General features: G+C 52.9%; 1 protein-coding gene across 1 annotated transcript; it reads left to right on the plus strand.

Annotated features, from left to right (window-relative positions):
- Positions 1-701: 701 nt before the first annotated feature.
- On the plus strand, positions 702-25,440 carry SARDH (sarcosine dehydrogenase). Its single transcript, XM_030961582.1, is given in 22 exon segments — positions 702-797; positions 1,782-2,082; positions 3,223-3,401; positions 4,434-4,613; positions 5,146-5,269; positions 5,435-5,535; positions 6,616-6,720; positions 7,130-7,259; positions 9,144-9,230; positions 9,346-9,436; positions 11,153-11,294; positions 12,773-12,856; positions 13,497-13,610; positions 14,125-14,263; positions 14,997-15,110; positions 16,518-16,665; positions 17,178-17,271; positions 22,331-22,456; positions 22,458-22,494; positions 23,251-23,419; positions 23,740-23,875; positions 24,882-25,440. Coding segments are annotated over 21 exon segments (2,721 nt in total). The 5' UTR covers positions 702-797; positions 1,782-1,787; the 3' UTR covers positions 25,008-25,440.
- Positions 25,441-25,835: the final 395 nt, after the last annotated feature.

The raw sequence follows: 25,835 nt of genomic DNA on the forward strand, positions 1-25,835 counted from the left end.
TGGGGGACCATGATGCTGCTGGGACCCCAATCCCTCCCAACCAGCAGCCAGACCCTGACCCCACCCCGACTTCTGCTTCTCTGAGATACCAGCACGAGGCCCTTCAGCAGAACTTCTGTGTCCTGCCCAAACAGGCCCTAATTCCAGGGCTGAGCCCTGAGCTGAAGGAACAACAAACCTTCCGGTTTACAGATCAAAATCAAACCCTTCTTTTTCTACCCAACTCCAATTTAAATTTTTTCGGTGTTGCCACCTTCACGTTGAGCTCTTGGGTCTGGCTTAGGAGGGGTGTAAATTAATTTTATCTCTGTTCTTTGACTGGAGCCACTGGGAACTGCAGCAGGGGGGTCAGATGGTGCCTTTCCTCGCCGTGTTTGCTCTCTGGCATCCAGCTGACAGCTCCAGCCAGCCCGGGAGGCTGCGAGTCCCTCTGGCCCCAGCTGGGCTGTTTGTTCTCTGCTGGGCACCCAGCCGGGGGGGAAAAAAAAGCAGAATTTTCCTGCCTGTTTTTGAATTTCTCTGCTCTGCCAGACTTTTTGTCTTGCCTGGGAAGCAGCAGAGCCACGAGGAAGGGGACAAGGAGGGGGACAAGGAGGGGGACAAGGAGGTAAGTGCCTCTTTTCTCTTGGCTCAGGCTGGCTCTGCTCGCCTCCAAGTGCTGGTTAATATTTTTTGCAGCAGGGGCCAAGGGGACGGAAGAGGAGGAGGAGGAGGAGGAGGAGGAGGAGAGCATCAGAGGAAGGCAGGGGCCCCACCACATCCTAGCAGGGAAAGGCAGCCCGGAGTGAGCCTTGCTGGTGAGTGGTGCCTGGTGCTGTCACCAAGGGGGAGCCTGAAGCTTGGGGGGACACTGGGGGGACACTGGGGGCTCTGGTGGCCACGTGGCAGCAAGCAGGGGGTGTCAGAGGGGTGATCCCCAGGGCACACCCTGCTCATGGCCTGTGGTTTGTGTAGGGGGGTCTGTGTTGGCCCCACTGCACCCCAAATCTTGTTCCAGGAGCAAATCGTCAGCCAGGACTCAAACAGGGGTAGCTGGACAAGCAGGACCTGTCCCCGTGTGTCCCCCAGCAGCCAGTGCCCCACCCTCTGATCCAGGGCAAACCTGGCACCTTCTTTGTGGCCAAACAGCTCCTGAATTCGAGTGGAGGGGAAAAAAAGGAGTTTTTGCGGCATGAGTGGGCACAGGGTGCCGTGCACTGGGAATTCCCAAGCCCCTTTTTTAAGGAAGGGTGTCTGGCAGCTGCACACAGGTACAACTGGGATTTCCCTGCTGGAAAGGGATCCCAGGATGTGCCCAGGGCTCGCTCAGCCCCTGCACAGCACCCAGAGATGGGCAGAAGGAAACCTGGCACCTTCTCTGTGCCCAAACAGCTCCTGAATTCCTGTGGGGGAAAAAGTGTTTTTTGAGGCATGAGCGAGCACAGGGTGCTGTGCCCTGGGAATTCCCAAGCCCCTTTTTTAAGAGAGGGTGTTTGGCAGCTGCACACACGTGCAACTGGGATCTCATATCCTGTTGGAAAGGGATCCCAGGATGTGCTCCCTCGGCCTGCGCACAGCACCCAGAGATGGGCGGTGAGGGGCAGCCCAGGAATTCCCAAGCCCCTTTTTAAGGGGGAGGGTGTTTGGCAGCTGCACACAGGTACAATTGGGATTTCCCTGCTGGAAAGGGATCCCAGGATGTGCCCAGGGCTCGCTCAGCCCCTGCACAGCACCCAGAGACGGGCAGGGAGCGCAGCAGAGGCGCAGCCAGGGATGCAGCGAGGCGCTTTTGGGATGTGCAGGTGGAGATGTCCTCCCTGAGCCGTGCCTGGCGCCTCCCCCGCTGGAGGAGCCCCCGGCCCTTCAGCAGCAGCTCGGGCCCCACGGCCAAGAAGAGCGTCCCGTACCAGAAGACGCTGCAGGAGGAGGGCACCGGGAGCGGCCGGCCCAGCCGGGCCCCGCCGGGCTCGGCGCAGGTGGTGGTGGTGGGAGGGGGCAGCCTGGGCTGCCAGACCGCCTATCACCTGGCCAAAATGGGGCTCCGCGGGGTGCTGCTGCTCGAGAGGGACCGCCTGACCTCGGGCACCACCTGGCACACGGCGGGTGAGTGGCGGGCACGGCGCTGCCCGGGGATGCTCAGGGTTCGGGATGGGCTCTGTGAGAGTTTGGGATGGAAATGCTGTGGATTTCTGGTTTTCTTTCTGCCATAATATTTTTAAATATAAATATAAATATAAATATAAATATAAATATAAATATAAATATAAATATAAATATAAATATAAATATAAATAATAAATACAATTATAAATAGAATTATAAATAGAAATACAATTATAAATAGAAATATAAATACTATTATAAATATCTATAAATATAAATATTATATATTGTAGAGAAATAAAAATCTAAATATATAAATATTTAATAAGTAAATATCTCATACATGTATAATAATATAAATGAAATATAAATTGTAGCTAATATAATAATATGATAATGCAGAATAATAATATATAATATTAATATAATGGTATAATATATAGAATATAATAATTTAATAATATAAAATATAATTATACACTAATAAATAGAGATATAATATAATATAATATAGCATAACATAACGTAACATAACATAACATAACATAACATAACATAACATAACATAACATAACATAACATAACATAACATAACGTAACGTAACATAACATAACATAACATAACATATTTGCTTCCCCCCACCAAGATTTATGTGGCTGCAGCAAAAAGAAACACTTTCTTTCCACACTTTCCACCCCCTTTTTAAAGCCACTTTTCTATGGCAGGGAGGCAGAGCTATATAAGCTTTTTTAATTTTTTTTCCCACACTTTTGTGGCCCAACCACTCCATAACCCCTTTTCCCCCATTCATTTAACACCGAAAATGACAAAACCCAATGGTTTGTAGCATTCCCACAAATCCCCTTTTTAAAGCCGCTTTTCTATGTCAGGGAGGCAGAGATATATAAGCTTTTTAATTTTTTTTTATATTTTCCCAAACTTTGGGGTCCATGTACTCCATAACCCTTTCCCCCCATCCATTTAGTACCCAAAGAGAACACAACCCGATGGTTTTGTAGCATTCCCACAAATCCACGAGATGGAGCACGAGCCCCGCAGGGTGGCACAGGACGCACGGGGACCCTCTCCGGGTGGCGGGGAGGTGACAGAGCCTCGGTGTCACCCTGTGTCCCCCGCAGGGCTCCTGTGGCAGCTGCGTCCCAGCGATGTGGAAGTGGAGCTGCTGGCACACACCAGGGACGTGGTCAGCCGGGACCTGCCGGCCGAGACCGGGCTGCACACGGGCTGGGTGGAGAACGGGGGGCTCTTCATCGCCTCCAACAAGCAGCGCCTGGATGAGTACAAAAGGCTCATGTCGGTAGGGAGGAGCCCCGGGATGCAGGAGGGGAGGGGATTTTGTGGTCCCTGAATGTTCCATCCTTCCCACCTGGACAGGTCCTTTCCAGGGCAGCCTCCTGACTCGAATAAGGCAGCCAAAATCTGTCAAACTCCTCCAAAGTTGGCAAAATTAAATCCACCCTCGGATTTTTGATTGTTTAAATAGTGGTAGCATCATTTTCCCCGTTGTGCAGCAGCATTTTTCCAGCTGCACAAGCAGCTTGAATTCAAAGAATGTCCCATCCCTCATTCCTACCTGGACAGCAGGTCCTTTCTAAGGCAGGCTTCTGACTTGAATAAGACAACCAAAATCTGTCAAACTCCTCCAAAGTTGGCAAAATTAAATCCACCCTCGGATTTTTGATTGTTTAAATAGTGGTAGCATCGTTTTCCCCGTTGTGCAGCAGCATTTTTCCAGCTGCACAAGCAGCTTGAATTCAAAGAATGTCCCATCCCTCACTACCTTCCCACCTGGACAGGTCCTTTCCAAGGCAGTGTTCTGATTTGAATAAGACAACCAAAATCTGTCAAACTCCTCCAAAGTTGGCAAAATTAAATCCAACCTCGGATTTTTGATTGTTTAAACAGTTTTCCCCATTCATTACCCATTGTTTTCCCCGTCGTGCAGCATCATTTTTCCAGCTGCACAGGCAGCTTGAATTCAAAAACAGGGTTATATTCCCTGAAATCTGAGCATCACCCCATGCTGGATTTAGGGTTTGGGAGATAAACTTGTCCTGGATTCTCCTCCAATGTCGGAATTCAGGACATCCCTCTGGCTGTTCTGGATTGCCCAAACCCCTGCCAGGGGGCTCAGAGACCCTGGCACAGACCCCAAAACGTTTATGGTTTTGATTATGACCCATGGAGCAAATGACCAACCTTACATGAAGATCTGCAAGCCACGAAAGTATAAATAGAATAATAATCAATCTGTCACTCCTTCAGCAGCAAGTGGTGACCAAATCTTTTGTTCCCTACCTGAGCTCCTGGTTTTCCTCTCCCCTGGCAGCTGGGGAAGGTGTATGGTGTGGAGTCCCACGTGCTGACCCCGGCACAGACCAAGGACCTGTACCCTCTGATGAACGTTGATGACCTGTATGGCACCCTGTATGTCCCCAAGGATGGCACCATGGACCCTGCTGGCACCTGCTCAACCCTGGCCAGAGCAGCGACTGCCAGGGGCGCTACGGTAGTTCTTAATTAGTAATTTATACTAATTTTAGTACAGTAAAATTTTAGTATAGTAAAAAAATTACTTCGTAATTTACACTAAGCAGAAGGTGAGGTGCCTTCCTCACCTTCTGCTTTCCCACTGGGGCAGAGCTGCTCCTGCAGATTTGGGGCTTTCCCAAATTATTACTAATTAGTATAATTAGTAATTTATACTAGTTTTAGTACAGTAAAACTTTAGTAAAAAATTACTTAGTAATTTATACTAAGGTGCCTTCCTCACCTTCTCCTTTCCCACTGGGGCAGAGCTGCTCCTGCAGATTTGGGGCTTTCCCAAGAGGGGTGTTGTCCTCTTTGTTGGGTGACAGTGACAAAACTGGCAGGAGCCACGAGATCCAGGGAAAACAGAGGGTGGAAAAAAGACCTTTAGGAGGAACACAAGGCGCTCAGGATGCTGCTTAGGTTCCCTTTTCGCAGATTTGGGGGCTGCATGTCAGGTGAGGCGGGTTGTCCTCCCTGCTGTGACTCTGCCCCTCTTCCTGTGCCACCAGATCATCGAGAACTGCCCGGTCACGGGCATCCAGGTGAGAACTGATGATTTTGGGGTGAAGAGGGTGCATGCAGTGGAGACAGCCCACGGCACCATCCAGACTCCCTGCGTGGTGAACTGTGCAGGTACAGGGGACGGGGCGCAGGGCAAGGGGTGGGACAGGGGCAGCGGCCACAACTCAGGGGTGGCTTTGCTCCCGTGAGGAGGAAAATCTGCACCAGCCCGTGGCTGTGCCCTGCGGCTGTCTGGGGGATGCAGAGGAGCTCAGCACGGCGTTGTTGTCTCTGCAGGAGTGTGGGCACGGGCCCTGGGCCGGCTGGCAGGCGTGCACGTGCCGCTGGTGGCCATGCACCACGCCTACGTGGTGACCGAGCGCATCGAGGGCATCCAGGTCAGTGCTGCCCGGCTGCTGGAGAGGCAGGAACACCCCTGCCCCTTCCAGGGACCCCCAGACCTCTGGGAGCTCCTGATTGCTGCCAGGTCAGGCTCTGCTCTCAGGGGAGTGCACACCCTCAGCAGGCCTGTCAGATCACCTTGAACAGAGTCAGATTTAATATTTAACGAGGTTACAACTGGCAGGATATATTTTTTCCCCCTCAAGATCTCTGTGTTTGGTGTCTGATAGCAGCACTTATAAAGATCCCACTCCTTTCTGAGCCAGCCCCAGACCTGGCAGGCAGAGGTGTAGCTCTCCAAGCATTTCTAGACTGCTCCTATAAATCTGTTCCTGCCATCTGGCTGCAGAGATTTGCTTGGGAGTTGAAGGAGCCTTCATCCTCTCAGGCCCCAGTGCACTGAGGGTGACACATTAATTAGTTTCCATCCTGCTGACGCAGTCTGTGCCTGCCCTTTCAGCACGAGGTGCCTGGTTGTAAAAAGTGCTGTGGTCCATGATTACATTTCAGTCCCAGTGACTCCACCGTGCCCCAGGCAGCAAGAAAGGCTCCAGAGGAGAGGCTGCAGCTCGCAGACCTCGGTGCCTCCTGCTCAATCCACTTAATTCCACTTGTCAACACGGGTTGCAGTAGGCCCTACACCGATTCCTCAGTGTTATCTAAATGTTTCCCCATCCATTATTCACAAGAACAAATCCCTCATTCTTCGTGCACCGCTGCCTGCGCCGCCAGCTGCTGCATCCTCCTGCAGAGGCGGGTGGCAGAGGAGTGATGATTGCTGAGCTAGGATCAACCCTAGGGGCTGCTCCCCGTCCCCAGGGCACCCCTGGGTGCTGCTCAGGGCTCTGTGTGAGCTGCTCTGCCCATGGTTTGCCCAGGTTAGCTGGGTGCTTCCCTCTTGGGGTGCCCAAATTTCAGTGCTGAGGGAGCGCCCACAGAGTCATCGTGTCCCATCCTTGACAGATCACTGCTGCAGGTGCCCCCTTGTTCCCTGGACCTTGCTGGGGCAGCCACAGGGGTGTCCCCATGGCTCTTGGCCTCCTCTGACCCCTGCACTCCCCCTGCCCATGTTTCAGAACATGCCAAACGTTCGTGATCACGACGCCTCGGTCTATCTGCGTCTCCAAGGCGATGCCCTCTCCGTGGGTGGATATGAGTCAAACCCCATCTTCTGGGAGGAGGTGAGTGCAGCCTGGAGGTTTGCTGGGGGAACCAGGCAGGTTTCCAGGGAAGCCACCTTGGAGGAGTGGGCGCAGGCACAGCCCCCAAATTCTGCAGGCACCAACCTCTGGTGGCTGGTGGGGAGAGCAGGGGGAGCATCTCCCCTTTGGGGCTGTCTGTGGCACAGATATGCAGTGCAGAGGCAACAGGAGAGGCAGAAGTGTGCAATCCTGCTCCCTGCTTGATGGTGCTCATCCCTCTATCCTTAATTCAGACTACAGATTTGTCTGGGTTGTTCAAGAAAACCCCAAAATCCCAGAGATTCAATGCAGCCTCGATTTATCTTCTCTGAGCCTGCCAGAGATGAGGTGGTCTCACACAGTCAGCCATCCTGTGTTCTGTGCCCTGATTCGTGTTTCTCCTCTTTAGGTATCTGAAAAATTTGCTTTTGGCCTCTTTGACCTGGACTGGGATGTTTTCATGCAACACATTGAAGGTGCTGTCAACAGAGTGCCAGTTTTGGAGAAAACAGGAATTAAATCCACTGTCTGTGGGCCAGGTAACGTGGCTGTGGTGACCACTGTGGTGACACCATGGTGGCTGTGGTGGCATTGTGGTGACACCATGGTGGCTGTGGTGACCACTGTGGTGGCATTGTGGTGGCTGTGTTTCTCTGAAGATTTTGCTGGAGGAAAAGGGAAGCTTTATAACCTTGGGAGAAGAAAAACTCTCTGAATGCAGAGAAATTGCTGCTGATCTGGCTGCAGTGGTGGCATCTTCCAAGGGGTGGCATTCCAGGCCTCGCCTGGGTGGAGAAATAGAATCACACATCCAGATAATCACAGAATGGTTTGGCTTGGAAGGGATCTTCAAAGATTATCTAATTCCAGCTTATAATCTTATTAATTTCTTATCATCTCAGTTGTCCCTCTTTCAGTTTAAAGCCATTTCCCTGGGGAACTGCCTGCCTTGGTTTAGTCTGGTAGCAAATGGATCTCCAGCTGATGTTGTGGCTGCTGGACTGGAAAATTAAGAGGCAGATGTTTTTAAGCAGTGGCCGTTATTTTACCAAGTGTTATTTTCTGTAATTATTTTTACTACTTGCTCCTGGTCTAGTGAGGTTAGATTTACCCAGATTTATGTCCCTGGTGTGGAGTTAAAGCCATCCCTGCAGTGGCAGCTGGAGGTGGTGCCAGACATTGAGCCCGAGCCTTGCACACTTGGTTTGGCCTTAAAATCCACTATACACTAAGGAATGAACTATAATAAAAGCCCTTTTTGCTGAGGAACTTAAAGGGAAACTCTTTGGGTTGTGTGAGGGGAAAGTAGGGCATGTCTCGTGCCCTGCACCAGATCAAACATGACTTGTACAAGGTGGAGACCTTGGCCCTGGGTCCAGTGGTTTGATTGCACTGGGAGCAGAGCAGAACTGGCTGCTGGCAGATGAATGTCTCCTCTTTGTCATACAATAATGTCATTTTCCAAGGCTCAGCTCTCCTGCTTTTCTCCCTCTTGATTGAAGCCAGCAGCCTGTGGCAGCTGAGTCATGCTGGGCTGATCAAATGGCAAAGGCTTTGTCCCCTCTGCTGTGGTCACTGTGCCAAGGTCCCTGCAGCCCTCACCACCCATCCCAGGGCAAAGTCAGCTGTGCTGGCAGGGGAGGTGCTTTGGCTCCATTAACTCCCTGAGTTTGTAGCCTGGAATATCTGCACAGGGATAGTGGCACGTGAGGAGCTGCTCTGGTGACAGTGGAAATATTCTGGCTCTGCTCCTGCCTTCTCTGGAGCAGTGGGATCAGGGGACACAAACTGGGCATGGCTAAGTGGGGAAAAACCACACTGAGCTCAGCTTTCCCTCTCTCCTTTTACATGGGTGGATGGATGGAGCACCATCAAACAGGGAGGAGGATTGCACACCTCTGTCAGGGGCTTGCTGTCCTCCCTGGTGAGGATTTATAGAGGGATTTCCATGGCTGATGGCCCAGTGGAATAGCACTGGCAGCAGGAGACACTATGAGCACGGGAGAGACATCCCCAGGCCTCTCTCAGCTGAACCAAGTGGCTCAAAGTTATGGAATTTCCCAGCAGGAATTGACAGAGGTGGAACACGCCATAAGGAAACAGGGCCCAGATGTTAAAATGGCAACAAACAGATCAGTGCAACCCCCTTGGCTGGGGGGTTGGGAAGGAAAAAAGAGCCCTCACGGTGCCTTGTTCACCTTCTCTTGGGGAATTCATTTTGCTTCCCAAATTCTCAGTCCAACTCCAAAGCCCTGTGCTGGGCAGTGCTGGGTGTTGGTGCCGTTCTGGCCCCACGGAGCTCTCTGGGAGCAGGACGAGTTCAGCACGGGAGGAAAGCTGTCTGTGAAGTGTGTGATGTGTCCCCAGAGTGTGTGATCCCCCCTGTCCTGGCCTCGCTGGCACATCCCCTGTCTGCTTTCCAGAGTCATTCACAGCTGACCACAAACCACTCATGGGAGAAGCTCCTGAAGTCCGAGGGTTCTTCCTCGGCTGCGGCTTCAACAGCGCCGGTAAGAGAGACCTGAAGGGGTCAAACCCTGCTGGCACGGGATGCCAGGGGGATCCTGGCATTCCCCAGCCCTGCTTGGCCTCCTGGCCCTGTCTGCACCCTGCCCTGTTCCGCAGGGATGATGCTGGGAGGTGGCTGTGGCAGGGAATTGGCTCACTGGATCATCCACGGCCGGCCGGAGAAGGACATGTACGGCTACGACATCAGGCAAGTGACCCCGCTGCCCGCACAGGCATCCCTCATCCCTGCTGCTCCTCGGGGGTGCTCCCAAGGCAGGGCTGGCATCAGGAATGGCTGTCCAGGCAGCGTGTGTGTCCCTCCAAGGAGCTGGAATTAATTACAGGCAGTGGCTTTAATGAATGCACACGTGGGGTTTATCTCGTTTGCTTCATTCCACTCCCACACAAACAGCTTCCATCAGGCACAAGGAGATGGTGGTGGTGGGGAAGGACGGGGTAATTATGTTTGGGTTTTGTTGTTCAATTAGAGCCGTGCCTAATCCTCTAAGTTAATAATCAGGGGGATGATTTCAACAGCACAAAGATTAGCTCGGCCCCCCTCTGCAGCAGCACCAGGGCTGGGAGATGTGACCGTGCAGATGTTGGCTCAGTAATTGCTTTTGACTCGCTTGATTGTCTTGGATTGGGTTTGGGCCTTTCTTGCAGGGCTGTAGCGACAGCAACCACCTTGTGAGGGACAAAGCTTTGAAAATCTCACCTTGCTTTAGTGGCCAAGCTGGTAAATGCCACATTGGCTTGGGCTGTGGGAGTGAGGGGCCCGCAGAGATGGGGGAGATGCCTCCAGCTGCTCCCTTCCACCAGGGATGGGGATGGAGAGATGGAGAAATCCCAGGCTGGGGACTGGGTTGGCACCAGCACAGCTCCCCTGACCCCAAGGGACCCCAGCCCTGCTCAGAGCAGCCAGGGGCTTTCCACCCAAACATGTCCCACGTGCCCTGTCTTCAAGCTGTCAGTCCAATTCCTTCCTTTTGGTGACAATTACCAAGCTCCTCTTTAAGTAACTCCCTTTTCCACACATTTCAATATTTATCCTCTCAGAACATTTGCTTGTAAATATTTCATCTGGCAGCTGTTGCCCGCATGCTGCTGTCAAAAATTCCGCTCGTTGGTGAAGGGGCTGGGGCTGATGGGGCAACCAGGGGTGCTGGTGACGTGCCATGTGCCGCCTTCTGCCAGCAGCTGCTCTCACAGCTCTTGGGGAGCATCACTTGTATTCCCTGCAGGGCTCAGCCCCATGCCCTGCCTCTCCTCTGCCCCCAGTCAGCAAGGAGGGAAGCTGAAAATATAATTTTAAAAGTGCCTAGAAATGGCATTTTGTCCTTCATGCCCAGCCTGGCTCCCTCTCTGCAGCCCTGGGAAAGGTGTTACTTGTGCCCAAGGCTGCTCCCTGTGAGTTACAGGTCTCTGGGATTAACAACCTGGCTGTGGGCTGAGCTGGCACATTCCTTCAAGGAGATTTTCTGTTGGAAAGATGGAAATACTTCAAACGAATTGAGGATATTTTGGGGTTTATTTATATTTCAGCCTGGGGAGAATTGGGTGAAAAATATAAGGAATGTTTAGGGTTCATTCCCTCATCAGGGCTGTGTTTAAACCCAGGTGTGCCCTGAGGCTGCTCCCATGTTCAAGTGGGGCAGAATTAACCTCAAATTTCATTTTTTTCCTATTTCCCCTCCTCAGCAGGGCTGTCTTCTGCTCCCAGTTGCTCTGGGGTGGGGCAGCTCCAATGGTCAGCACCGCAGCATGTCCAGCACCAAGCCCTGCTTGGCTCCTCTGCTCCTACCCACAAAACTGGAGCAGGAATAACAACTTTACACCAGCAGCTTCATCCACACCTGGGTCTGGTCCAGAAGGCTGTGAGCTGGTGGGCTCGTGCAGATGTTGCCATGTCCTTGCCTTGCAGGAGGTTCCACCACTCCCTGACCGACAACAACCGCTGGATGCGCGAGCGCAGCCACGAGTCCTACGCCAAGAACTATTCCGTGGTGTTCCCCCACGATGAGCCCCTGGCAGGACGCAACGTGAGGAAGGACCCCCTGCACGAGGTGAGGACAGGGCCTGGGCTGGCCCTCGCAGCAGCAAAAAGGAGCTCACAAGGAGTGGCTGCAGCTGGGTCGTTCCCCAAAGTCTCTGTGATGCCATCCGTCCATCCTGGGGAGATCCTTGCCAGACCCCAAAGCTCACTGTGCCCGTTAAATGGGCAGTTTAATGACAGATAGCCTGAGGATTCCCATATTTAACTCAGCAGATGTGGATTAAGAAGCTGGTGATGATCACTGAGCAATGGAAAAGCGGAGTGGAGAGCTCCAAGGCTGAGTCCATCCCAGGGCAGCTGAGAGGGCTGAGGGTGCTGAATGCTCACAGGAATCTCCCGCCCCTGCTCACCGTGTGCTGCTCACAATTTAGCAGCAATTTCTCCCCAAAACAACATCTCTCACTGTGGAGTGAGGCTGGGGCACAAGGGAAGAGGGATGTGCCTCCCTGGAGGTGGTTTTGCCAGCACCCCCTAAGAGGTTTTGCTCCCAGCCAGGGCTCTCTCCTGCTCCAGCCCCTTCCTCACACAAATATCCACAGGTGAACACCCTCAAGATGCAGCACTTGAGACAAAAACCCAATTCCCAGCATTTTGCTGCACCAGCAGCTCAGAACCCCCCGGATCTCTCGAGACACTCAGCTTGGCTCAGCACCAGAGCCTCATCCCACTGCCAGCCCCAGCCCCAGCCCTGGCAAAGCCACATTTCCCAAGCCCATTCCTGCTTCCCTCTGATTGACATCGCACCATTTCTCTTCCAACTGGAGGGCAGAGGCTGGAGCAGTAAAACAGACACCCCTGCCCACCAGCCCCTGGTGTTTGGTTGACAGCTCAGTTGTTTTCTGTCACTGAGGATGCAATTTATTTTTTAATAGCACGTCTAATAAGTGATGCCCACTTGACTGACAGGCTGCTATTTATCCATGCAGCTCCAGAACATGTGCTGTGTTTTATAAATAGGCACTGAATGATTTCTGAGATGTTCAACAAAATCTATTCTTTTCCGAACTGGGGCTCCAAACAAGAATGTCTTAATGGATCCCTAATTAATTGCGTGCAGAGAGGCTTTCCTGAAAGCTCAGAGGAGGAATGAGAAGGTTGCTGTATAAATATTAAATGTTGTTATATAATTACTCTGTAAACATGGTGGAGAATCTTGCTCTCTGCATGTAGCATCTCTTGGTCAGCAATTTGGGCCCCCAGGGCAGGTTTTGGCAGGGTGCACAGCTGGGCTGTGGCTCTCTCTGCCTCTTGACCACCCTTGAGGAAAATATTCTGCCTGAGGGGGACAAAAATCAGGCAATTTTTAGGTTTTACACTGTTTTAAAAGACATTTTGGCTGATTTTGGCTGTTGATAGCCAAACCAAGGGGTCACAAATCTGGTCTTGAGCCCACATCTGTACCCGAGGAGGGGAGCCTGAGTGCTGCTCAAAGAGTTGTGAAAGGAATTTTTTTAAAAAAAGCTGTTTGTTCTCATTTCCTCTGTGCAGGAGCTGCTGCGGCAGGGCTGTGTTTTCCAGGAGAGGCACGGCTGGGAGAGACCTGGCTGGTTCAGCCCTGGGGGAGCAGCTCCAGTAAGAACACCTGGGGTTTGGGGGGATCCTCACCCTGGAGAGACCAGCTGGGGTAGGACCCATCACAATGGGTGGGGATCCATCACTGTGGGCAGGGATTTTGGGGTGGAGACCTCTCACCAGGACAGGGATGCTATGGGGGGCACCCATCACTAAAGGAAGGGATGTTGGGATGGAGATCCATCACTGAGGGAAGGGATGCTGTGGACTCATCCTCATGGGCAGGGATGCTCTGGTAGGACCCATCCCCATGGGCTGGGATGTTGGGATGGGGATCCATCACTGAGGGCAGGGATGTTGGAGTCTGGATCCATCACTGAGGGCAGGGATGTTGGGATGGGGATCCATCACCAGGACAGGAATGCTCTGGTAGGACCCATCCCCATGGACAGGGATGTTGGGATGGGGATCCATCCCCATGGGCAGGAATGCTCTGGTAGGACCCATCCCCATGGGCTGGGATGTTGGGATGAGGATCCATCACCATGGGCAGGGATATTGTGGTGGGAACCCATCCCTGTGGTGATCAGGGATGCCAGGGTGGGCACCCACCACCACAGCCATGTCTCCAGAAGTGGGGTGAATATCACAAGGAGTCCTTTGGCTTCAGCCTCATCTCCTCCTCCTCCCTGTCCCCCAGGTCCTGGACTATGATTACTACGGTGCCTACGGCCACGAGCGCCACAGGGACTACACCTACAACCGCCTGCTGGGGGACGAGTACACCTTCGACTTCCCCCCTCACCATGACATCGTGAGTGGGGCTGCCAGCCCCTCCTGCCCTGCCAAACTCCCAGCCAGCTGGGGGACTTGGAGGCAGCAGAATTTGTGCCCCATCTCTGCTTTGGGGGATGCTCGGAGGGAGGGGAAGCACCAAAACAGCGAAAAATGTCCCAAAAATATGAAGAGAAATGTGTAGCCCGTGCTCAGAAACCTCAGGGGAGAGGCCATGGGAATTATGCTGTTGCTTTCCTGAAGTGTTGAGAGCAGCTTGGGGGAAAAAATCAGATTTGATAAAATTTAGGTGTTATTGATGATAACTGTCACTGAGTTAGCGAGGTGAGGAATGGGATCAGGCACTCAGGATGGCCTGTCAGGTTGGCTCCAGCAAATTCCTGATTCTTTCAGGGGCATTTTGAAGTCTTTAAAGGCATCAGGAGAGTGTCCTGGTATTGTTGCCCGTTATGTAAATGGTATAATTTGTGTTTCCCTTTGTGGGCTGAGAGCGTGGCTCAGCCCCAGCTCTGCCGTGTTTGCTTTAATTGCAGATCAAGAAGGAATGTTTAACGTGCAGGAACGCCCTGGCTCTCTTTGACATGTCTTATTTTGGGAAATTCTACCTGGTTGGACCCGAAGCTACGAAAGCAGCAGACTGGCTGTTCAGTGCTGATGTGAGCAAAGCCCCAGGTACGGCCTCAGCTCCTCCTTTTGCTGGGGAAATCTCACCCCAAAACAACCCAGAAAAACCCAGACTGGCTTTTCCTCTCAGTGCTGCCTTTGCAGAGGGTTTGGGAAGAGGCTGCTCCCCGTGTCCTCTGGGAGACCACAGGACCACAGCCTGGGCTCTGCCTTGTTCACACAGGGGCTTGAGACTCTTAATTTCAGGGTCGTGGGTTCATGCCTCACGTTGGGCGCCAATTATTGGAATCAAATACCAATATAGCCCGATGGGACGTGCCTGGGTTCATCTGGCCCTGGCTGCTTGACCAAAGGTGGCAACTGTGGTGGTTTCACCTCAGAGACCCCTTTGGCTGGCTGGATGCTGCAGCAGCTCCATGCTGTGAGCTCAGGGACGAAGGAGGGGGGTTTCCCTCTGGCTCCAGCTGTGGCTCACATCTGGAGGCATGATGGGTGCTGGAGTAAATCAAGCACAACCCTCAGACAAGCCAGCTGTGGTTTGTTGTCCCCTTTTCTGAGGCTGGGAAGCAGCTTTGGGCATTTCCAAGGATGCAACTTCAGCTCCTCATACTGAAGAGGGAAAAACCATCATTCCTTCCCCCTGCCTGTGCTGGGACACCAATGGTCGGTCAGGGCAAAGCCAGCATGGGTGATTTAATGCCAGTGACACGCTTTTCCTGCTGCCCAGCTGCCTGTGCCGGGCTGGCTGATGGGCTGAGGATGGTGCCCCTGTGCCCCGCAGGCTCCACCGTGTACACCTGCATGCTGAACCGCCAGGGCGGCGTGGAGAGCGACCTGACCGTCAGCAGGATCAGCCCCGGGACCCCGGGCTCCCCCCTGGCCCCCGCTTTTGAAGGTAAAACCCTGACCAGCTGCATGGAGCAGCTCTGGCTGTGTTCACCCTCCCTGAATTCCCAGGTTTTCCTGCTGCCTTTTCAATGCACACAGAGACTTTTCCAGTCCCGGCCAGGTTTGTCCCAGCACCTCCTCCCTCCCTGGCACGCTGGAGCGGCTGCAGGCACTGGGCTGATTGCATTTTCCTAATGGCAGCCACCTGGCTTTTTCCACCTCCATCCCCCGGTGCCTGTAACCCGATTATGTCCCCTGTCCCCGGGGCCCTGCACTGCTCATCGCTGTTATTGGGTTTGTCCAGCCCTGCCTGGCAGCTCTGACCTCTGTCCCAGCCCTTATCAGCTGCAATTAAGGGGGACTGGAAGGCAGCAGAGCAGCCCTGGGGGCAGGAATGGCATTAGGCAGCTGCGGAGGAGGAGGATGCTGAGCTCGGTCTGGCCAGGCACGGTGGCCACAGAGCTCTGTCCCCATGCTGTGTCATCTTCAGGTGTGCCCTGTGCCATGGGGCAATGTCACCATGCTGTGTCACCTTCAGATGTGCCATGGGGCAATTTCACCACCTTCAGGTGTGCCATGGGGCAATGTCGCCATGCTGTGTCACCTTCAGATGTGCCATGGGGCAATTTCACCACCTTCAGGTGTGCCATGGCAATGTCGCCATGCTGTGTCACCTTCAGGCGTGCCACAGGGCAATCTCACTGTGTCCCAGCAGTGTGGGGTGTCTGTGATTTTTCCATCCCTTGTGGGAGGATCCTTCCTCCCTCCTGTCTGGGACACTGTCAGGGGAAGCAGGGTGGGAAGTGGCTGGCAGAGCTGCAGCTTTGTCGGGCACTGGAGGTGTTTAATCACAGCAAAGTCTATTTTTCCAATTACAGTAGGTGGCTGCACTTATTATCATGATGACAGAATACCAGAGAGCAATTTCGTAGTGGCAGGAAAGACAGAGGGAAGATTGATTACATATTAATCAGCTCTCAAACACCATCCCTGGGGATTTTTCCACCCAGGATTACTGAGGAGATGAAATTCTTCCTTGCATACAGTGGGAATTGTACTGTAGTGGTTATGGGCTGGTCAGTGGGGCATTCCCTGCTCCCACCTGTACCCACAGCTCCCTCCACACCTGAGGGTCTGTTCTGTGCCTGGATAAAAGTGCAGATGCTTTTGCTGCTGTTCTCAGGGAGTTTTTTCCTGTGATGCTCATCAATCACTGCTGATGGCCATTTGGTTTTCACTGTGCTGAGCCCCACAAAAAGCAGAGCCCCCAAAAAGCCTTCCCTAATCCCCCAACTCTTTAACCCTTTTATTGGCAGTCCCCAGCTGGGGCTGTGCAAGCTGGAGGTGCTCAGGGCTGCACTTGAGGCTGTGCAGAGCAGAACCAGCCCTGACAGTGCCCGGGGCTGTGTTCCAGGGGATGGGTACTACCTGGCAATCGGCGGGGCTGTGGCTCAGCACAACTGGTCCCACATCACCACCGTGCTGCAGGACATGAAATTCCAGTGCCAGCTCCTCGACTGCTCCGAGGAGCTGGGCATGATGAGCATCCAGGGCCCGCTGAGGTGAGAGGGGTGGGCTCCTCCCTGCAACCTGACCTGGGAGGGTGGAGGGAGGGATGGAGGGGCAGAGAGATGGAGGGAGGGATGCAGGGATGGAGGGATAGAGGGAGGGATGCAGGGGTGAAGGGAAGGATGCAGGGTGGAAGGAGGGATGCAGGGATGGAGGGAGGGATGAAAGGGTGGAAGGAGGGATAGAGGGGTGCAGGGATGAAGAGAGGGATGCAGGGATGGAGGGATGGAGGGAAGGATGCAGGGTGGAAGGAGGGATGCAGGGATGGAGGGAGGTTTGCCTCAGATGCAGGTCCCCACGTTGGGCAGGGGTAGGTGTGAGCCCCATGACAGCGAGTGCTGATGTGGCTGGGCTATCCCTCCACTTCCCACGGAACTGAAATTTCTTCTGAGGCTCCCACAGCACTGCACATCAGCCACCTCAGCTCAAGTCTGTCTTCCCAGCAAGATGAGGGAGCAAGATCTGGGGATAACCCTCCCTGCTCCCCTTTGCTGTTTCCCCACAGCCGTGCTGTCCTGCAGGAAGTGCTCGACACCGACCTCAGCAACGAGGCCTTCCCCTTCTCCACCCACAAAATCACCACAGCTGCAGGATGCCAGGTAGGAAGGGGACACTCCTTGAGCTGCCCAGGGAGCTCTGGGCTCTGTGCACCCACGAACCAAGCACAGAACCCCAGACTGGTTTGGCTTGGAAGGGACCTGAAAGATTGTTGGATTGCACTAAGCGGTTTCTTTAGTTATTGTTTTGTATTTTGGAATAGTATACAATACAAAAGATCATCTTGTTCCACCCCCTGCCATGGCAGGGACACCTTCCACAGTCACAGGGTGCTCCAAGCCCCATCCAGCCTGGCTTGGAACATTTCCAAGGATCCAGGGGCAGCCACAGCTGCTCTGGGCAAATTGTTCCATCTCCCTCTGTTAGGAATGTGTCTGCCTCCACTTTATTGCAGAGAGGTTTTGTTGTGGTTTTTGTAGGAAAAGACCAAAACCCAGAGTGAGAAAAGGGTGTTTCCCTCCCTGAGTGCCTGGCAGGTGCCATCCTGCTCTCCCAGGGGTGTCACAGCGCTGAGCCTGGGGAAGGGACAGGGTGACTCATGGCTTTGCAGTGATGCCAGAGGAATGAGAGATGCCTCCATGGATTAGGGCCAGCTTTAGTGATGAGATCTACCTGACACTCCAGACACTTTCCATTTCCCCCTCCTCATAAAAAAATGGAGACAATTTAATGCAAAGCCTGTCAGGTACTGGCAGCAGGGACTGGGCAGCCTGGGAGCTGCTGTTTGATCACAGGAGAAGCCTGACAGCCCTAAGCTTCCTGTACAGCACACATCATCCTGCTTCTGCCCAGCCTTCAGGGCTCACACAGGCCCTGAAGCTGTTGATTGAGCTTGAACACCCCAAATAGAAGAGCTGGTGACCATGAAGTGTCATTTTTCTCAAAGGAGAAATGTCCTAGGAAAACCTGCTGCTGGCAACTTTGGGTATCAGGGAAGAGCTTTAGCAAGGTTTCTTGGAGAAACTCTGGTTTCTCAGTGATGTTTATCCCGTGTGGAATATTCCTATGGTTGCAAAAACATTTTGAGGAGAGGGTGGGATTTGTACCTGCTCCTTTCCATGGAAGCCTGGGCAGGCCATGGTCCCAGAGCATCCCTCTCCTGCTGGATGAGCTGGCTGGGAGCAGGGACCATGCCCAGAACTCTCTCTGCTCTCAGGCTGGAGCCTGGTGGGGCATGAAGGAGGTGAAGGTGAAGCAGTAAATCTCATAAAAGGCAGCAGGAGAGCCAGGAGCTGCAGCAGGCTGGATGTTAAGGAAATTGGGTTAAGCCACGTGCGGCCACTTTTCATTCAGAATTAAAACGGCTTTAATTCTCCTGCAGCTGCCTGCTGAAGAGATTGCTGCTAAATCAAATTAGAGCCTCTTGATTTGTGAGCAACAGCCTGGCCAGGCCTTAAGGTGGTTTAACCAAGGCACAGATCTTGCCCAAGTCAGATGAATCTCCAAAGCATTGCCATCAATGCACCCTGGGCTTTGGGTGCCCAGCAACTCCACCCACAGCGAGTTCAGTGTCCCTTGGAAGGCCTGGGGGAATTCAGAGCCAATCCACTGGTGCAGGTTGTCCAAAGTGCTGGATTTTAGTCTCCATTATTCCTCCCCACACCCTCCCCTGTCAGCCTGTAGCAGGCTGATATCATCTTGTAATAATCTGCTTTTGCCCTAAGAAAGGTGTGGAAATGTTCCTGTCTCCAGGAGTGTGATGAGTTTATTTGCATTTCACTTCAAGTTTGTTATAAATAATCCAGTCCTTCAAGGAAGATTGAGCTGGCAGAAGTTTTGTGGATTCTTTGGAGTGTAAATTCCCTGATGGACAGAGAGAAAAGCTCTCCTGTCTCAGGGGTGTGAGCTGGCAGGGGACTGCTGCCTTTCAGGAGGTCTCCTTTGTCCCACTGGACAATGAACACCAGGGACCCCATCCCACGCTGGAATTATAGTGGGAGGATTTCTCAGGGCAGCAGGCTGAAGCCTTTGCTGATATTATCACCTTCCAGGGGGATTAAACTGAACCCAGCATCTTAAAAAAGTTATCACCGAGATTTTCCTGCATTAACTCAGTAGTTGAACAAAATCAGCTGGAGTCAAAGGAGAGCTCCAGCAGAGTTAATGACTCTGGAAATTATGGATTGGTTTGTGAGTTTATATATAGAGTCTCTCATTGTATGGAACAGCAGAGAAAGGTCCCCCTTTGAATCTCACGGCTGGAGACAGAGAAAAATTCAGGTTTTCATTTTCTACGGTACCTAGAATTCTTTTGAATTGCTGCACAAAAGCCCAGGAATGGATGCTATTCCACAGCTCCAGCTGGAAGACCTGTTCCTATGGGAATCCAGCAGAGCTGCTGAGCGCAGCCCTAACCATTCCCACCCTCCGTGGTGGGATGTGAATCCTGCCTGGGGCTCACACACATCCCAGTCCCTCCCTGTGCTGAGCTGACCACAGGCTGATCACCCCCATTTTCCAGGGTTTCCTGTTTTCTGTGGGCACTGCTCTTGCTGGGATGCTCATTCCCCTGGAGCGCTGGTGCTTTGAGAGGAACTTTCTCCCAGGAGTAAGTTGCTCTTGATTGTAAAGAGCACTTGAGCTGCAGTCCCATTCGGGGTTAACGAGCCGGGAAGTTGCCTGTCAATCCCCGGAGCATCTCCTGCCGCAGTGAAGATGGAAGCTGGCTGGCAGCAGCCTCTTCTCAGGCTGTTCCCTAATTAGATGACACCTTTGTGAAGAGGAAAAAAAGCTTCTCTGAGCCCCTTGTGCCCGTGCTCCGGGGGAAGGGAGTGCCAGCCTTTGTGCCTGGCTGCAGGGCTGTGCCAGGGACCAGGGCAGGGCTGGTCCTGGCACCTCAAAATAAATTCCCCATCCTGTGTTCCTTCCTCCTCCCCACTCCTATTGCAGAGGTTAAGGCCTCTTACAATTTAAAAATTGTAAATTCAGCTTGAGGATGTGATTTTGGTGCTGGGGGAAGCAGGAGTGGGTTTGGGCTCCCAGCTGTGCCCCCTGGCCATGCTGGCAGCACAGAGCCCAGGCAGCCCTTGGGCACTTCTGCCTGCTTTGGGCAGCAGCTGCTGGTGTCTGTTTGCATTTGGGATTACAGAGCACAGCTGGCACCAGCTCTGCTTGGGGCAAGAGCTCAGCAAATGGCAAAATGCAGCTTCTGCCCCAGCCCCAGCCAGAGCCAGCGTGGCCAGGCCAGCCCAAGGCCACCAGAGCCAGCCTGGAATGTGTCCTGAGCTGGGGACAGCTTTGTTACCAGCACAGATCACAGCCCAGAGAGGAACTGTGGGGTTAATCTCTCTCCCAAAGGCACCTCTGTGTCTGCAGTGGATGTACCCAGAGGGATGAACCAGAGGGGTTTTGTGGGGGAGGAGGTGGAGAAACGCAATGGGATGAATCAGAGGGAAAGGCAGCTCAGGCTCCAGGGCTGTCTGCAGGGAAGGTGCCTGAGCTGGGCCAGTCCCAGCTGGCCTGGAAGGCTTGGGGAATGGAGAATGTTCCAGAGGGACAGCAGGAGGGTGCCTGGGTGAGAAGCTGGTGGAACACAGGCAGGCCAGGCTGTTCCCTGGGGCTGCAGCCAGGCTCCAGCCCTGCGAATGAGGCTTCTCTGGAGAAGCACCGAGTCCCCTGTGCTGATCTGCTCATCCCTCCTTGGGGCTTCTGGCATTTGGTGTGGAGCTCATGTGACAGCTCAGCTTTGGGACACAACCTTGAGCATTCCCTGGTGGCACTGGGCCATGCCAGGAGCCTTGGGATGTCTCTGCTGTGGCAGCACTGCCCAGGAAGGAACATCCCTGTGGGAGGGACAGCAGTGATGCAGTGCCCCAAAAGCAGGACAGTCCTGCTGGGGACAGCTGCCCTGTCTCAGTGGATCAGCAGAGGGAGACAAAAGCTTGGCTGGAGCTGGAGCATCACATCTCAGCCCAGTGCAGTCTGGAGGCAGAGGATGCTGCAGCAGCCACCTCTGCCTACTGGCACTGATGGTAGCTGGGTTTGAGGTGCCAGGCTTAGGATGTCCAGAGATGAGAAATTCACTCTGAATCAACAGCAATGGTGAGAGGGCCCCGACGGAGGAGGAATGATAAGGAGGAATGATTCTAAAGCTGAATCTACCAAGCACTCAACCCTGCACACAACTGCAATGAATTTTGTGACTGTCACCCAACAGTCCTGATATTCTTGGCCCTGACAGGCCAAGGAAACAAAACATTATTACTTTGGGTAAACAATCTCCATGTTGCATTCTACTTTGGCACAAACACAGGCACAGCAAGAGATAAGAATTGTGCTTTCTTTCTCTAAGGTTCAGAGAATGTGAATCCCAGAAATATTCTTGGGAAGAATTGTGCCTCGCTTTTCTCTGTGAAGAGAAATGTGGGGCTACATGAGCCTGTCTTTGTGCAAGAAAGGCGAGCCCAGAACTGCCTTCCACCACAGTTCCCAGGTGTAGGACAGTCGGGACAGATGGAGGCCAGAGATCTCTGCAGCCAGGTCATGAAACTTGGTGTTTATTGCAAAGGGCCTGGGCACAGGGCCCTGCTGGGAGCTGCCAGCCACAGCTGGAGCAGGGCTGAGAGAAGAGAGGGGCAGAGAGGATGAGAGGGTAAGAGAGCGAGGTTCCCGTTACAATACAATAAATCTTCTGTGTTGAATATTCTAATTCTCACTAACCAATCTAGTACAAGATACAAATCCTATAGCATTTCCATACAGCCTATAAGAATCATTACATTACCATCCTGTGTTACATTTTAAACCCTAAAAACTCCTCTTTGGGCCCCTTCTGCCAAGCTGTAGGGTCTGCTCTGACCCTTGGGCCTGTCTGCAAGCAGAGAGTGTTGTTCCATCAAAAGGGGATTACCTTCAGCCAGCCACACCATTGTTTTCCAGTTGTTCAGTAACTGAAGCATCTCAAAGCTTGCTTTCATTTCAATCTCACTTATAGTTTCCATATTCTCAAAACCTTTTTCCAGTCAATCACATTTATAAGGCTTTCCTGTTCCATCTTCCCCAACACCCAGGCAAGGCTGGCTTTTCCCCTGACACGGGAGCCTCTGCCAGGCTGCCCAGCCCAGCTGCACCCCGGGGATGTTTTCCCTGTTGCCTTTGCAGGTCCGTGCCATGAGGCTGTCGTTCGTGGGGGAGATGGGCTGGGAGCTGCACGTGCCCAGGGCTGACTGTGTGAAGGTTTATCGGGCAGTGATGCAGGCAGGAGCCCGGCACGGCATCGCCAACGCTCGGCTACAGAGCCATCGACAGCCTCAGCATCGAGAAAGGTCCTTGTTCTCCTCTCAGCAGCAATCTCTGCTTCTCCTCCAGTGGGGGGAGCAGGGCAGGGAGCCTTTCCTCAGCTTTGGGGTGGGTCAGTGGGGCTGGAGGTGGGGCAGGGTCTCAGAACGCTGAGAATTCCCCTGTGGGCTCCTGTCCAGGGTGTTTTATCCACATGGACAAAGGGCAGGGGGTGTTCAGGGGGCGGGGATGTGGTGGTGTTCAAAGGATGAGGGAAGAGATGAGAATCTTGACTCCATGTTTCAGAAGGCTGATTTATTATTTCATAATATAATATAACATAACATAACATAACATAACATAACATTAACATAACATAACATAACATAACATAACATAACAAACATAACATAATATAATATAATATAATACTATATTATATTAACTATTATATCATATCATATCATATTATGAAGATAATATATTAAAACTATGCTAAAAGAATAGAAGAAAGATTTCACGTGAAAGCTAGCAAAGAAAAGAATAGAATGATAACAAAAGCTCGTGACTCTCAGAGTCTGAGCCAGCTGGACTGTGATTGACCATTAATAAGAAACAATCAACACGGACCAATCAAAGATGCACCTGTTGCATTCCACAGATAATCATTGTTTTTCCTTACTTCTGAAGCTTCTCAGCTTCTCAAGAGAAAAATCCTAGCAAAGGGATTTTTCAGAAAGTATCATAGCGACACAGGGCTGCTGTGCCAGGCTCGCCGGGTGACCCGTGCTGGCTCCCTGCAGGGTACAGGCACTGGCACGCAGACCTGCGCCCCGATGACACCCCGCTGGAAGCAGGGCTGGCCTTCACCTGCAAGCTCAAGTCCAGCATCCCCTTCCTGGGCAGGGAGGCTGTGGAGGCGCAGAAAGCCAAGGGCATCTTCCGCCGCCTGGTGTGCTTCACCACGGAGCAGTGAGTACACAGCTGGAGGTTTTGCAGATTGGGCTGGAGGGACTCTGGGTTGTTCAGTGGGAGCTGCAGGAGGTGCGTGAGGGTTGATCTTGTTTCACCTGGAGATTTTGCAGATTGGGCAGAGGTTTTGCTGCAGGAGGTTGATCTTGTTTCACCCAGAGTTTTGCAGATTGGGGTGGAGGCACTCTGGGCTCAGCATGGAGAGGTGACTGAGCCCGTGGGCAGTGGGAGCCCTGGCACGTTGGCTGCCCTGGGGCAGAGCCAGAGCCCTGTGCCCCGTGGAGGGGCTGTGCTGTGGCAGCTCTGCCCTTGCCTCGCAGGAAGGTGCCCATGTTCGGCCTGGAGGCGGTCTGGAGGGACGGGCAGGTGGTCGGCCACATCCGCCGGGCAGATTTTGGGTTTGCCATCGACAAAACCATCGCCTACGGCTACATCCGAGACCCTGCAGGGGGCCCGGTGAGTGCAGAGCCCCGCGGTGGCTGTGCCTCCTCCCTGCACTGCCACACACCCAGGGCTGGGACATGGGACAGCCGCTGTGCCCTCGGCAGGCTGGAGGGCGAGGGGCTGGTGCCAAAGTTGGTGTCACTGTCACCGTGTGAGGTCCATGCATGGCTAAAGTGCTGCTTCGGGGGTTAATTGCAACCAAATATTTCATTGCAGTAGCAAATTCACTTATGTTGTAGGGAGCAATGGCCAATGGGAGCAGGGCAAGGTTTTAATTAACCCTGGGAGGCTCCTGGGTAATCAGTCAGGTGCCCTCATTCAGCAGTGTGCTGTGGGGTCAGAGGTTGGGGTGACATCTCCAGGGACCTTTTCTGTGCCAGCCAAGAGCTGTGTGTGGGCTGTGATTCCTGCTCTTGCTTGCCTTGGCTTTTCATCCTGCATCCCTGCAAGAGTCCAAGGCAAGTGGCTTTGTGGGCCAGGTGCCCCTGGGAGCGCCCTTTTCTCCCAGTGATGAATGTTCCTCCTTTTCCTTTTCCTTTTCCTTTTCCTTTTCCTTTTCCTTTTCCTTTTCCTTTTCCTTTTCCTTTTCCTTTTCCTTTTCCTTTTCCTTTTCCTTTTCCTTTTCCTTTTCTTTTCCTTTTCCTTTTCCTTCTCCTCTCCCTCTCCTTTTCTCCCTCTCCTTTTCCCTCTCCTTTTCCCTCTCCTTTTTCCTCTCTCTTCTCCCTTTTTCCCTTCCCCTCTACTTTTTTTCCCCTTTCCTTTCCCCTTTTTTCTTTCCATCATATACCTCCACAGGGAAAAAAAAGAAACCTAAAATTTTCAAACCCTGATTTTAATTTTTTTTTTTTAAATCAGGATGCTTTTAACAGTTCTCATCCCCCTTTCCACACATCCTCTCGGGGTGGCAGAGCCGGGTTTTCTGCAGAGATCAGATGTGTGGGGCGGGTGGGAGCTTGCCCAGGGGTGGAGCTGGGATGCTGCCACCCTATAAGGTTTTTTCCATGGCTCTGCCTCGCAGGTTTCCCTGGATTTTGTGAAGAGTGGCAGCTACGAGCTGGAGCGGATGGGAGTGACCTTCCCAGCCCGAGCCCACACCAAATCCCCGTTTGACCCTGACAACAAACGTGTGAAAGGCTTTTACTGAGGGCTGCTGGGCTGCCCAGAGGGCAGAGGAGCTGAACTCCCGGCCCCACCTGCCCCTGCTGGCTCCGGGGTCAGCTGCAAGAGCCGGGCAACCTCCTGGAACTCACCGAGTCACTGTGGGTCCAATTAGAGGGGAGAGGAGGAAGATATTCCAAAAAGTGCAAAGACTTTGCTGCTCTGTTTCCCAAGCGAAGCGGGGCCACTGCAGCAAGAATTCTTTTCCATGGGTTAATTGGCCTGCAAACAGTGTTTGGTCTCACTGTGTGTGAAGTGCTTTCAATTTTTGACTTTGCTGGAAACTCTTTTCCCCTCAAATGTAGCCTGGAAATGATTTTTTTTAAAACTAGCTCTGCTGTCAATACAGCTGGAGCCTCCAAAGCTGCCGTCCCTCTGGTCCCTTGCTGTGTCTGTCCCCATTCCCAAGGGTGTCACCTCATCCTGGGGGCTCTGCTGGGGTGGGGGTGTGGAGGGAAGGGGCAGAGTGCAGGGACATTGCCCAGGGTCACGCTGTGGGTTCCTCTCTGCAGTGCTGTTTGTGTGTCATGGAACCATGGAGCAGCTTGGCTTGGAAGGGACCTCAAAGCCCATCTCATGCCATGGGTTCCATGGGCAGGGACACCTTCCACTGTCCCAGCTGCTCCAGTCCCATCCAGTCTGGCCTTGGACACTTCCAGGACGATTTTTCTGTGCTGCTCCTGGCACAGGCTGTGGTGTAAGGTGGCCAGGGGTGCACTGACCCCACAACTGCCCTTGCTGGCAGCTCCCTGGTCCTTTGTGGCTTCTTCCCAAAGGTCACCTTGGAGGTGGCTCCTTTTAGCTCCCAACAGAC

The sequence above is a fragment of the Camarhynchus parvulus genome, chromosome 17, assembly GCF_901933205.1.
Source record: "Camarhynchus parvulus chromosome 17, STF_HiC, whole genome shotgun sequence".
Taxonomy (NCBI): domain Eukaryota; kingdom Metazoa; phylum Chordata; class Aves; order Passeriformes; family Thraupidae; genus Camarhynchus; species Camarhynchus parvulus.